At 43.6% G+C, this 13,236-nt stretch overlaps 2 protein-coding genes across 3 annotated transcripts in view; both read left to right on the top strand.

Moving 5' to 3' along the window:
• Window positions 1–1,808, top strand: part of LOC112226503 (collagen alpha-5(IV) chain-like) — a 74,508-nt gene extending 72,700 nt beyond the window's left edge. For both annotated transcript variants that reach the window (XM_042308210.1, XM_042308209.1), the window contains 3 exons: window positions 362–534; window positions 1,131–1,216; window positions 1,365–1,808. In XM_042308210.1, the coding sequence (XP_042164144.1) occupies window positions 362–534; window positions 1,131–1,216; window positions 1,365–1,414 (309 nt within the window). In that variant the 3' untranslated portion in view covers window positions 1,415–1,808. The remainder of the gene's footprint in view (window positions 1–361; window positions 535–1,130; window positions 1,217–1,364) is intronic.
• A 3,877-nt stretch (window positions 1,809–5,685) lies between these two features.
• LOC121841234 (somatostatin-1-like) lies at window positions 5,686–6,703 on the top strand. The gene is made up of 2 exons (XM_042308387.1): window positions 5,686–6,008; window positions 6,306–6,703. The coding sequence occupies exons 1-2, from the start codon at window positions 5,859–5,861 to the stop codon at window positions 6,513–6,515; spliced, it is 360 nt and encodes a 119-aa protein (XP_042164321.1). The 5' UTR covers window positions 5,686–5,858; the 3' UTR covers window positions 6,516–6,703.
• Window positions 6,704–13,236: the final 6,533 nt, after the last annotated feature.

The raw sequence follows: 13,236 nt of genomic DNA, 5'->3' as shown, positions 1-13,236 counted from the left end.
ATGTGTAAATTGATAAATGCGATTGATATGAATGATAATGATGTGAATGAAATATCATAGTAGCAGCGTATGGAGCGGAGTCCATTGTGCCATCATTCAAAACTCAGTCTAACTAACTCTCCTTCTCTATACTGCTCTACCCTTCACCACTTCAAACCCCCGCTTTCCATCCCTTGTTTCCATCTGTCGTTTTCCATCTGTCGTTTTCCATCTTGTCATCTCCTATCTTTTTCCCTTTCTCCTCCTTTTCATTCCCCATTGCTTCCCATCTCTTTTCTCTTCTCCCTTCTCCTCCACCTTTCTCCTCCACCACCTCTCTCCTCCTCCACCTCTCTCCTCCACCTCTTTCCTTTTCTCCCAGCAAACGGGCGCGGGTGCTGAGGGGTCGGGCCAGCCTCTGGGCTCCCCAGGCTCGTGTCTAGAACACTTCCGCCAGGTCCCCTTCATCGAGTGTCACGGCCGGGGAACCTGTAACTACTTCCCTGACTCCTACAGCTTCTGGCTGGCCTTGCTCGACCCCAACCACATGTTCAGGTTAGAATCACCTCAGCAGAGACTGATTCAGTGTGTGTGTGTGTGCGCGCACGTGTGTGTGTGTGTATGTGTGTGTGTGTGTGTGTATGTGTGTGTGTGGGCGTGTGTGTGTGTGGTGAGGATGGAGGCCTGCTAAGTGCGTGTAGACTTTTGTTCTAGCCCAGCTCTAACATACATGAAATGTCCACCTATCTATGCCTAACCTAATCGTTCAATACTGTATCTTATTCTGTTTTGTTCTATGCTATACTCAACTATACCATACTATGTTGGATTTCATTTGAATATGTAGACTTCTTGTGTTTTTACAATGTATCTGTCAACTCTAATGGTATAATACCCTGTATTTTACAGCACAGTATACAGTAATATTGTGTCAGCTTGAACTAAACCATATGTCATGACACTACTCTAAAAAGAGACTACTTTCCTCACAGTGCATACTTTACTGATCTAGGATCAGTTTTGCCTTTTTAAGATCATAATGAATCAAATTATATGGACTGAGTGGACATGATCCTAGACCAGCACTCCTACTCATTGATGCTTTGTGAATATGGGCCCTGTTCTGTGTGCTCCCCCCCCACCCCCCGCAGTAAGCCTGTGCCCCAGACGGTGAAGGGACCTCTGCTAGAGGAGGTCATCAGTCGCTGCCGCGTATGCAGGAAACCACAAAGCAATGGTAGTGCATTATAATCCACATTCAGCCTCAGGCAGTGCAAAATGAACCATTACTTTTGACAGATGAGACTTTAAACAATGATAATAATCATATTCTTAATGTATTTATAATTCTTAATGTATTTATAATTGGGTGTTTTTTTCCCCAGACAAATCCAACCAGGCTCAAGCGATCACTCAAAATATTTGGAACATCTAAGATACTATTTGCAAACTGGTATGGTTCCAGTCCAAAAGACACGGCTGAATTATTCTAAATCAAGACAGACATGCTTATTTAAGATACCTTGGAACTACTGTTAATATCACCTTCTGGGTTGTAATTATATTGAGCTCTTCATGACTTGCACTGAGGACCACGCATGTGATTTTAATGTAACTAACTGCTTTTATAAAGTCTCAAGCACTGTACTGTATATAGCTATTGTGTTTGGCTCTATTAACATTTATATTTGATAATGTGTCTCGGTTATTCCCTTCAACATAGGGTGCTCTCTAACAAACCAAAAAAACGTGATTTTTTTTTTGTATTTGCAAAAAAAAAAAAAATGTATTACAATGGTTGGATATTTCCAAATAAACATTCACTCAGAGTTGCGTCTGTGTAATTACTTGAGTTTAGGTCTAAATTCCATAACATTTTCTGCGCAGACAATCTACACTTTCAAATTGACATTTTAGTCATTTAGCAGATGTTCTTATCCAGAACGTCTTAGTCAGTGCATTCATCTGAAGATAGCTAGGTGAGACAATAACCACATATCTCAGTCATAGTAAGCACATTTTTCGTCAATAAAGTCTAACTATACTCGTTGCCATAAATAATGGAACGTCTCTTCTCTCCTTGTCAGGGTACTGTACTGTTAATGAGTGGGTTAATCCACCTCCCAGGCCCACTGAAGCCCATTCACCCCAGTGGAATAACTTTGATCTGGGGCTGCCGGATCATCTTCATTCATCTTTATGGCCAGTCACAGTAGTTGGCGTTAGCCTGCATTATGCTGTTATGAGAGGTCAGACTCAATTACTTGAGCATGAACAACACAACTGAAAGCTTGCTTTGATGTTTTCCGTTGTTGGAGAAATAAAATGGTGCGATGTGGCAAACCTCATTGACCGGCACTAGACTGAAACATTATTGACTAATTCCAAACTGACCTTGGAACTCGTTTAACCAGATGAATATTTATAAGGAACTTGTGTAAACCTGAAATGACCATCTGGATGACACAGACTATTCAGTGGGAAAGAGCTCTATCATACAGCCCTGACATCATTAAGATTCTATCACACATGAGTAGGTTACACATCACTTTGGTTGTCAGGGAAACCACCTTTATAGCGAACTGAGAACAGGTCTGGGCAGGACATCCTATGTTTGAACAGGTCTGGACAGGACATCCTATGGAAATAACAAATGATATGAATGTGTGCAGTCAGTGTACTAGTGAAAGCTGGATATAGCCGGTAGCTAATGGGAAAACACATGTCTGTCTAAAAGTCTACATTCACTTTCCACAGTATACTGTTTTGTTTCCAAAATGTAATTCTACATCACAATTTACAATTCAGTAAGAGAGTAAAAGACCAACATCCTGTTCCTGAAATATGACATTCTCTCTTTGTTAACTTCCACAGCCACAATCCCTATAACAAGAATCCTCTCATCTCCTAAATAAAAAGGTCAACACACTGGAGCTGTCCATGGTGCTGAATGTCAACACACTGGAGTTGCTCATGGTGCTGAAGGCCTACATACTGGAGCTGTCCATGGTGCTGAAGGTCTACACACTGGAGCCGTCCATGGCGCTGAAGGTAAACGCTGGAGCTGTCCATGGTGCTGAAAGTCAACCCACTGGAGCTGTCCATGGTGCTGAAGGTCAACACACTGGAGCTGTCCATAGTGCTGAAGGTCAACACACTTCAAAAACCTCTTACACTGAAAGGGCATTATCATAATTTTCACAATTTCTGTGTTATTTCGCCCTCATAGTGTGGAACTATTATAGGAACATACAGAAATCACATTTTTGACTGCACTGCCTCTTTAAATCGCACTACCATCAGAAAAACAGTATTGGCCCCTAAAGTAGAATAACCAAAACTCACTAACCCATTTAATGGCTGTGGTCAATAGCTTGAACATCCCTATGTCATAGTGGATAACAAAGCCACAGCATTTTTTAAAAACACACTACTTTGACGTAAGGCAATAACAGACATAAGCGACATGCAACTACTACGTTTAAATGTCACTTTTTTACGTATTCTAATGAGACCATGTTACAGAGCATAGTAAGCCATAGGAAGGCAGTACTACCACAGTTAATAGCCTAGTGGTTACAACGTTGGGTCTGTAACCTGAAAGTGTTGCTGGATTGAATCCCCGAGCTGACATGGTGAAAATCTGTCGTTCTGCCCCCGAGTAAGACAGCTAACCCACTGTTCCCTGGGTGCTGAAGACGTGGATGTCGATTAAGGCAGCACCCCGCATCTACCTGGTTCAGAGCGGTTGGGTTAAATGCGGAAGACACATTTCAGTTGTACAACTGACTAGGTATCCCCGTTTCCCCTTAATATTAGAAAGACATTTTCTAATTTGTGTGCCAACACTGCTTTTACTGGAAGCAATATCAGAACCCATACCGCCACGCTATCTGTTCTCATCTTAAAATACCTCCACTTAATGCCCTATAGGCTTCTTTACACGTTGTGGGCACGTTGTGGACACGTTGTGGACACGTTGTGGACACGTTGTGGGCACGTTGTGGGCACGTTGTGGGCACGTTGTGCCATTGTGGACACGTTGTGGGCACGTTGTGGACACGTTGTGGGCACGTTGTGGGCACGTTGTGGACACGCTGTTGGCACGTTGCGGACACGTTGCGGACACGTTGTGGACACGTTGTGGGCACGTTGTGGACACGTTGTGGGACATGTTGTGGGCACGTTGCGGACACGTTGTGGACACGTTGTGGCAAGGTGCGGCAAGGTGCAATGAGCCTGTGAGGGACGGGCACTACTACCCCCTGTACTAATAGGATTAATCCACTCAGTGGAAGACCAATGGCAGCGGAGCTACATAATCCTCCTATAGAATATAATTCAATAAAGTTGAGCGCTATCCCCTTAAATGGGTAATCTGCAGTTGAAACAAAAACAAAGTACTCCCCGCCACTGTTTCTGTAAAAAGATGAGGGATGGGGCTACTGATGCAAGGACTGACCGTCCATGCTATAAAAAGTATTATTTTCACCATGTTTTGAGGCTATACAGTGTTTGATTAAATTTACTTTGTTAACAAACATTGAAGTAAAACAAGCTTATATTTTAGATTCTGATGGAGATGAACTAATCTCATGAAGCATTTATAAATGATAAACTTCCAAGAATCAATGTGTAGGTTACATATCATTCATTTATAAATAAATAAAAAATAATGTATCAACTGCAGATTGCGCTTTTAGGGTCTACCTTCTTCCCTTTCAAGGTGAACTTCAATAAGAGGAGGCATATTATTGTGTCTTGGGCTTGCCAAGCATGACTGTGATAACGACATAAAACATGCATTTTAGTTCAACATAATCTAAGTGACTGGTCTGCTAAGGCTACTGTGTGAATACATATATGCTACAACCAAGGCCAGGTCCGTTTTTAACACAGTGGGTCTGTATAACATGTTTGTTTGTTTTTGCGCAAAATGATCATTATTTGGCTAATAATGTGGGCCTCGGGGAAACATGGGCCGGTGTGGAGACCTCAAGGAAAAAAATGGGCAGTTGTGTTAGAAATGCCAGGGACGATTTTTGGTCCAAGTCTGCCCCTGGCTACAACTGTAATAAGAGGGGTGGGAGAGGGGATACTACGGACTAACAGATATATGTCAAACAGAGTGTAACTCTCATTAATAGACAAGACAACGGAACCAGTGTGAGCCGGCCGCGATGTTGAGCGACTTCCGCGACCTCTGGATTCCCCAATATCTTCCCGTTTTATGGCGCAGAAAATGGGTTAATGAGATCACTTTTTGCGCCATGTCGGTGTCATTAACGTTTAATTTCACGAGTGCACATTGCGCGGCCAGTCGCACGAAAACCAGCTTGTAATAGCAGTGTGTGGATCTATGTGCGTGCAAATATGTGAAAACAACCGATGATGACATTATATTCACTTAGGCCTCTATATCCGCAATGACGTGAGTGTGGGTACCAGCTATAGCTGAGGCAGTAATAGGAGAAAAAAAAACATGTCGGCCCCACGCCCACACACAGCACGAGTGGAATTTATGGCCTGAATAAATGGTGCGTTAAAGACTACAGGCTACAAATTAAAATTACCTGTAACATGTTTTATTATGCTCCAACATCTCGTTGTAAAATATGCAGTCTTGCAACTATGAGAAGAACAAGAGTTGCCTTTAGTTGCAGACCCCTAATGACTGTTGTAAATTATCTGTCACATCACATGCTTTACTGGATCACTGAGGACAAATACAATTTCATTACCTCACCCTCATCTTACGTAATACATTGGTTTAAAAAGACCAGCTACCGGGGTTGCTGCAAGTTATTCAGAGTTTCGTTCCATCATTCCATCTTGGGACATCTCATCTATACCAGCTCAAGAGACCTACCAGAGTCCAGATGGCCCTCACCGGAATCTGGTGCGCATTTGTGCTTGTGTGTGTCAGTCTGTGTCAGACGGGGAAGGTCGACTCTTTCGGAGGGTCTTCGGATCTCAAGCTCGGACACCAAGATAAACCAACATGGCTCGAAACATTACAGGATAAAGAGGTGAGGAGCATGGTGTTCTGTTTGTACTCTTTTAAGGTTTATGAAAATTAGGCGATATAAAGTTGACGTTACTTAGTGGAACATGCTTGCATTAAATTAAATGAGTGAATTTGTCCATTGTGCTGAAATGGCTAATTGAAAAAATGGCAGTAAACGCACAAAATGACAGGCTCCTTCACTTTGGAAGTTTTATTTTAGTAGACTAGCCTACCTATGCTAGACTATATGCTATTTTAATTAACAAGGAATGCATTTAACATTGCAGCTATATAAGAACATATCGTTTTTCTTTCACAGGTATCCGCTGACGACAAATACAACCTCGTCTGGCTGCTGTACACGCTTTCACAGTCACACCACGACAACACGTTGAAAATAAACTCCCTCCCTCCGGGACCGGAGAGTGTCGGGAAACAGGAGAGTAGGCGCGAGACTATGCCACAGGACTCGCGCGTTCGTAAAGAAGGATGCAAAGTGTTCTTCTGGAAGTCATGGACCGCCTGCTGATCGTCAGCTTTTACTCCCAAACAGATGGTCTTCTAATCGACGACAGTTTTCATTACAAATCCTTACCAGCTTGCCAAAGTTTTTACGAAATTGTTCATTTAACGTATTATTTTTTTAAAATTAATTTTAAGTTACATGGTTGTGAGGCTATAGCCTATTTGTCAAGTTGAAATAAAATCAGAATTATTTATTAATCGTTTGTCTCCAGAATTATACTTTTCTCTCTCTCAATTCAATTTAAGGGACTTTATTGACGCGGGAAACATATGTTTATATTGCCAAATCAAGTGAATTAGATAATAAAGAAAAGTGAAATCTCTCTCTCATTTCTTAGAATGTTAGATAGTATTTCTTAGAACAGTAGGCTATGCGATGATACAGATTAGAATGGACTTTAAATGGGTAATCTGCATTTGATACATCCATTTATTTTTTACTTTTAAATTAATTATGTATACCTGTAGGCCACCCATTTATTATTTTTTAGACATTTTTATTTATCTTTGTTATTTTCTGTTGGGTGGGGTCACAGGAACATGATCCATTTCAAATGATATGTTTCTAATAACCTGCAACCGTAGGCTGCCACTCATTGTTTCTTGAAGAATATAACTTATAAATGCCTCATGAGGTTAGTTCAACTGTCATCAGAACTTAAAATATGTTTTTTTTACTCCATTGTTTGTAAACCATGTAGGCTAATTGTAAACAAACACCGTATAGCTGTTAAACACGGTCAAAAAGGATCATTTGATATCTTGGATGGTCAGTCCTTGTATTCATAGCTCTGGCTATGAATTTGAGAGTGGTTACTTTTCTCCATCCCCAAGGAATTAAGAAATCTATAAATATTAAAATGAGCAATGTCAGAGTCCAGAATATAAATATATATGAATATGATGGTGTGTATAGGCATTAAAGACAGTAAATGAATAGAGAAGTGTGTACAGCAGTAGTCATATAGGATGAGCCTTGACCTGAATACAGTGTATACATATGAAGTAGGTAAAACAGTATAAAAATGATTAAAGTGAACAGTGTTCAATGACTATGTACATAGGGCAGCAGTCTTTAAGGTGCAGGGTAGAGTACCGGGTGGTAGCCGGCTAGTAATAGTCTCTAAGGGGTAGAGTACCGGGTGGTAGCCGGCTAGTAACAGTCTCTAAGGGGTAGAGTACCGGGTGGTAGCCGGCTAGTAACAGTTTCTAAGGTGCAGGGTAGAGTACCGGGTGCTAGCCGGCTAGTAACAGTCTCTAAGGTGCAGGGTAGAGTACTGGGTGCTAGCTGGCTAGTAACAGTCTCTAAGGTGCAAGGTAGAGTACCGGGTGGTAGCCGGCTAGTAACAGTCTCTAAGGTGCGTCACCTGAGTGGGTTGATTCACTGATGTGGTCATCCTGTCTGGGTTGGCGCCCCCCCCCCCTTGGGTTGTGCCATGGCAGAGATCTTTGTGGGCTATACTCAGCCTTGTCTCAGGATGGTAAGTTGGTGGTTGAAGATATCCCTCTAGTGGTGTGGGGGCTGTGCTTTGGCAAAGTGGGTGGGGTTATATCCTTCCTGTTTGGCCCTGTCTGGGGTGTCCTCGGATGGGGCCACAGTGTCTCCTGACCCCTCCTGTCTCAGCCTCCAGTATTTATGCTGCAGTAGTTAATGTGTCGGGGGCTAGGGTCAGTTTGTTATATCTGGAGTACCTCTCCTGTCCTATTCGGTGTCCTGTGTGAATCTAAGTGTGCGTTCTCTAATTCTCTCTTTCTCTCTCTCTCTCGGAGGACCTGAGCCCTAGGACCATGACCCAGGACTACCTGACATGATGACTCCTTGCTGTCCCCAGTCCACCTGGCCGTGCTGCTGCTCCAGTTTCAACTGTTTTGCCTTATTATTATTCGACCATGCTGGTCATTTATGAACATTTGAACATCTTGGCCATGTTCTGTTATAATCTCCACCCGGCACAGCCAGAAGAGGACTGCCACCCCACATAGCCTGGTTCCTCTCTAGGTTTCTTCCTAGGTTTTGGCCTTTCTAGGGAGTTTTTCCTAGCCACCGTGCTTCTACACCTGCATTGCTTGCTGTTTGGGGTTTTAGGCTGGGTTTCTGTACAGCACTTTGAGATATCAGCTGATATATGAAGGGCTATATAAATAAATTTGATTTGATTTAAGGGGTAGTGTACCGGGTGGTAGCCGGCTAGTAACAGTCTCTAAGGTACAGAGTAGAGTACCGGGTGGTAGCCGGGTAGTAACAGTCTCTAAGGTGCAGAGTAGAGTACCGGGTGGTAGCCGGCTAGTAACAGTCTCTAAGGTGCAGGGTAGAGTACCGGGCGGTATCCGGCTAGTAACAGTCTCTAAGGGGTAGAGTACAGGGTGGTAGCCGGCTAGTAACAGTCTCTAAGGGGTAGAGTACCGGGTGGTAGCCGGCTAGTAACAGTCTCTAAGGTGCAGAGATGGTGGTGGTGGTGGTGGTGGTGGGGATGGATGGATGTGTTATTGTTGGAACTGCACATTGCCCCTTTAAATCTGTACTAAAATGAAGGAATGTTTTTTTTATTTTCTTTGTGTTTCATTTTGATAGCTTGGTGTACCATGGGCTGCAGCACTTCATCAGCAGCAGAGGGGGCTCTTCGCCTGGCGTTCCCACTCCATCTACCTGAAATTCATAACATGTCTGCAATTTCCCTAGATTTACTTCAATAATCTATACACGACAGTAGTAAAGAGGTAAACACATCACCATTATATATGGATATTCTCTTGCCAGTGCACTTCTATATGACATTAACGGGACTACAATTTAGTATGCCGCCTATGCTGGGTCGTCTGTGAGTCTCAGTTTACCTGGTATGCTCATAAGAGCCTGCATTTGTGATGTGTTGGCACACTGAGGTATCAGACTGTGAAGCAACACAAACATTGGCACAGACACATGCATATTTCATAGTTTGATGTCTCCACTTATTCTACAATGTAGAAAATAGTAAAAATAAAGAAAAATCATTGAATGAGTAGGTGTGTCCAAACGTTTGACTGCTACTGTATGTACTGTATGAAGGAAAACATGTACTTAACTTCCAGTGTGCATGTGTAATAGATGTGAAATGGATGTGGCTGTGTAATAGATGTGAAATGGATGTGGCTGTGTAATGGATGTGCAATAGATGTGTATGTGTGCAGGATGCATATCTTATGTATGAGCTTGGGTTTGAAATAATGAAATAAGCATTCATGAATGAATAGGGCTAAAAGAGAAAATAGAGAGAATGTGAGATGGAATGAGACGGAGCGAGAGGGAATGAGATGGAGTGAGGGGGAGTGAGATGGGGTGAGATGGAATGAGAAGGAGTGAGATGAGTAAGAGGGGTGTGAGAGGGAGTGACATGGAATGAGGGGGAGTGAGATGGAATGAGAGGGAGTGAGGGGGAGAGAGAGGAAATAAGATGGAGAGAGAGGGAATAAGATGGAGAGAGGGAATAAGATGGAGAGAGGGAATAAGATGGAGAGAGAGGGAATAAGATGGAGAGAGAACTAATTAGATGGAGAGAGAGGGAATAAGATGGAGAGAGAGGGAATAAGATGGAGAGAGAGGGAATAAGATGGAGAGAGGGAATAAGATGGAGAGAGAGGGAATAAGATGGAGAGATAACTAATTAGATGGAGAGAGAGGGAATAAGATGGAGAGAGAACTAATTAGATGGAGAGAGAGAGAATAAGATGGAGAGAGAGGAAATAAGATGGAGAGAGGGAATAAGTTGGAGAGAGAATGAATAAAATGGAGAGAGGGGGGGAATAAGATGGAATAAGGGCTATTGGGATTGATCTGTTCTGTCCCTGAGCTAATGGGAAAGAGCAGAACAGCATTGTAAAATAACAGGAAACACTGCCAGCCGAATTACATGATCATATCTGCAGAGGTTGGTGTGCGTGTGGTGTGTGTGTTGGAGTATTCATACACCTCTGAATACATAAACCTGACTGACATAATCCTCGACTATGAGGGACCACCGCCACTGTGTGTGTGTGTGTGGGGGGTGTGTACATGAGTGTGTTTGTTGGTGTAAGAATATCAGAATGTATTTGTGTCTTTGTGGTGTGTACTTGTGTGTGCGTGCGTGTGTATTATGTGTGTTTCTGTAAGGTGTGTGTATTATGTGTGTTTCTGTGAGGTGTGTGTGTGTATTATATGAGTTTCTGTGAGGTGTGTGTGTGTATTATATGAGTTTCTGTGAGGTGTGTGTGTATTATATGAGTTTCTGTGAGGTGTGTGTGTGTGTGTGTGTTGGACTACATGTATCAGTAGTTGTCCCAGTGCTTCATAAGTTAGTGACACTGTGTGTGTGTGTGTGTGTGTGTCTTTGTGTGACTACTAAAACAGAGAGAATGGCTCAAGGCATACCAAGGAAGAACATCTCCGTTTTCTCTGTGGTAATCTTTCTTTTCTAACTAGCACAACATTTCCAAGACTTCTGTGCAGTCGCTCCCACTTGTATGCCACTTTCATTTACAGCCATATAATGATTCCCAACTTGCTTTTTTCCTCTGGGAAAGAATTAAAGCCAATTATCCAATACATTCTTCACTTCTGAACATTAGATTTGGATGAAAAGACATGAGAAAAGACCTGCGAGCCCATTAAGATCAAAGGCAGCCTGCTGAATTCTTAGTTGAATGGAGACCAATTGTTTTTTTATGAGGAATTTCCTACTTCAGAGCTAGGAGTTCCTCATTCTCTCTGACAGGGGAGAAGACAACAATGTCCGCAAGGCTCCGTCCCATATCTAAACCCAGAGGCGCCGTCCCATATCTAAACCCAGAGGCTCCGTCCCATATCTAAACCCAGAGGCTCCGTCCCATATCTAAACCCAGAGGCTCCATCCCATATCTAAACCCAGAGGCTCCGTCCCATATCTAAACCCAGAGGCGCCGTCCCATATCTAAACCCAGAGGCGCCGTCCCATATCTAAACCTAGAGGCTCCGTCCCATATCTAAACCCAGAGGCTCCATCCCATATCTAAACCCAGAGGCTCCATCCCAATCTAAACCCAGAGGCTCCGTCCCATATCTAAACCCAGAGGCTCCATCCCATATCTAAACCCAGAGGCTCCGTCCCATATCTAAACCCAGAGGCGCCGTCCCATATCTAAACCCAGAGGCGCCATCCCATATCTAAACCTAGAGGCTCCATCCCATATCTAAACCCAGAGGCTCCATCCCATATCTAAACCCAGAGGCTCCTTCCCATATCTAAACCCAGAGGCTCCATCCCATATCTAAACCCAGAGTCTCCGTCCCATATCTAAACCCAGAGGCTCCGTCCCATATCTAAACCCAGAGGCTCCGTCCCATATCTAAACCCAGAGGCGCCGTCCCAAATGGCACCCTGTTCCCTTTATAATGCACTACCTCAATTAACCAGGGCCCATAGTGCACTACCTTAACCAGGGCCCATAGTGCACTACCTTAACCAGGGCCCATAGTGCACTACCTTAACCAGGGCCCATAGTGCACTACCTTAACCAGGTCACAAGGGGAATAGGGTGCCATTGGGAACGCACCCAGAGTAACATAGGGATGGAGAGGGGGGAATAGAGAGATAGAAAGAAAAAGAGAAGAAAGATAATGAGGCAAATAAAGAAAGACATGGAAGTAGATCTTTATTAGGCCTGGATGATGGTCTGGATGATGGCCTGGATGATGGTCTGGATGATGGTCTGATGATGGTCTGATGATGGTCTGTATGATGGTTTGGGTGATGGTCTGGATGATGGCCTGGATGATGGTCTGGATGATGGTCTGGATGATGGCCCGGAGGATGGTCTGATGATGGCCTGGATGATGGTCTGGAGGATGGTCTGATGATGGTCTGATGATGGCCTGGATGATGGTCTGGAGGATGGTCTGATGATGGTCTGATGATGGCCTGTATGATGGTTTGGATGATGGTCTGGATGATGGCCTGGAGGATGGTCTGATGATGGTCTGGATGATGGTCTGATGATGGTCTGATGATGGCCTGGATGATGGTCTGGAGGCAAGCCTGAATGATGGTCTGGATGATGGTCTGGATGATGGCCTGGATGATGGTCTAGAAGATGGTCTGATGATGTTCTGGATGATGTTCTGAAGGATGGCCTTGATGATGGTCTGATGATGGCCTTGATAATGGTCTGATGATGGCCTTGATGATGGTCTGGAGGATGGTCTGATGATGGCCTTGATAATGGTCTGATGATGGCCTTGATGATGGTCTGGAGGATGGTCTGATGATGGCCTTGATGATGGTCTAGATGATGGCCTTGATGATGGCATTGATAATGGTCTGATGATGGTCTGATGATGGCCTTGATAATGGTCTGATGATGGCCTTGATGATGGTCTGATGATGACCTTGATGATGGCCTGATGATGGTCTAGATGATGGTCTGATGATGTCTCACGCTGGTATTAACTCAATGTTAGTGTTATAATTAATTCAATGTATTCAGAGAATCAATGGAGAGTTGTCGACCCAGTGTTTCCTCACACAGCAGGGACTAGGTGGGAGGCAGGGCTGCAGTCAGATACCCAACATTGTTCCATATCTACATGTTGCAGGGTGCGGCTGAGAGCTGGCTGCAACCCTTGACATTGCTCTCCTCAGGTGCCGAGGGACTTCCGAGGTAGTTTAAACAGCTGACTCTTTTTTTCCCCACTTACAGAAAAAAAGTTTGTTGTCAGTGAGCTGTTTTCT

Source organism: Oncorhynchus tshawytscha, linkage group LG28 (assembly GCF_018296145.1).
Source record: "Oncorhynchus tshawytscha isolate Ot180627B linkage group LG28, Otsh_v2.0, whole genome shotgun sequence".
Taxonomy (NCBI): domain Eukaryota; kingdom Metazoa; phylum Chordata; class Actinopteri; order Salmoniformes; family Salmonidae; genus Oncorhynchus; species Oncorhynchus tshawytscha.
This window is presented reverse-complemented; position numbering and strand designations above follow the sequence as displayed.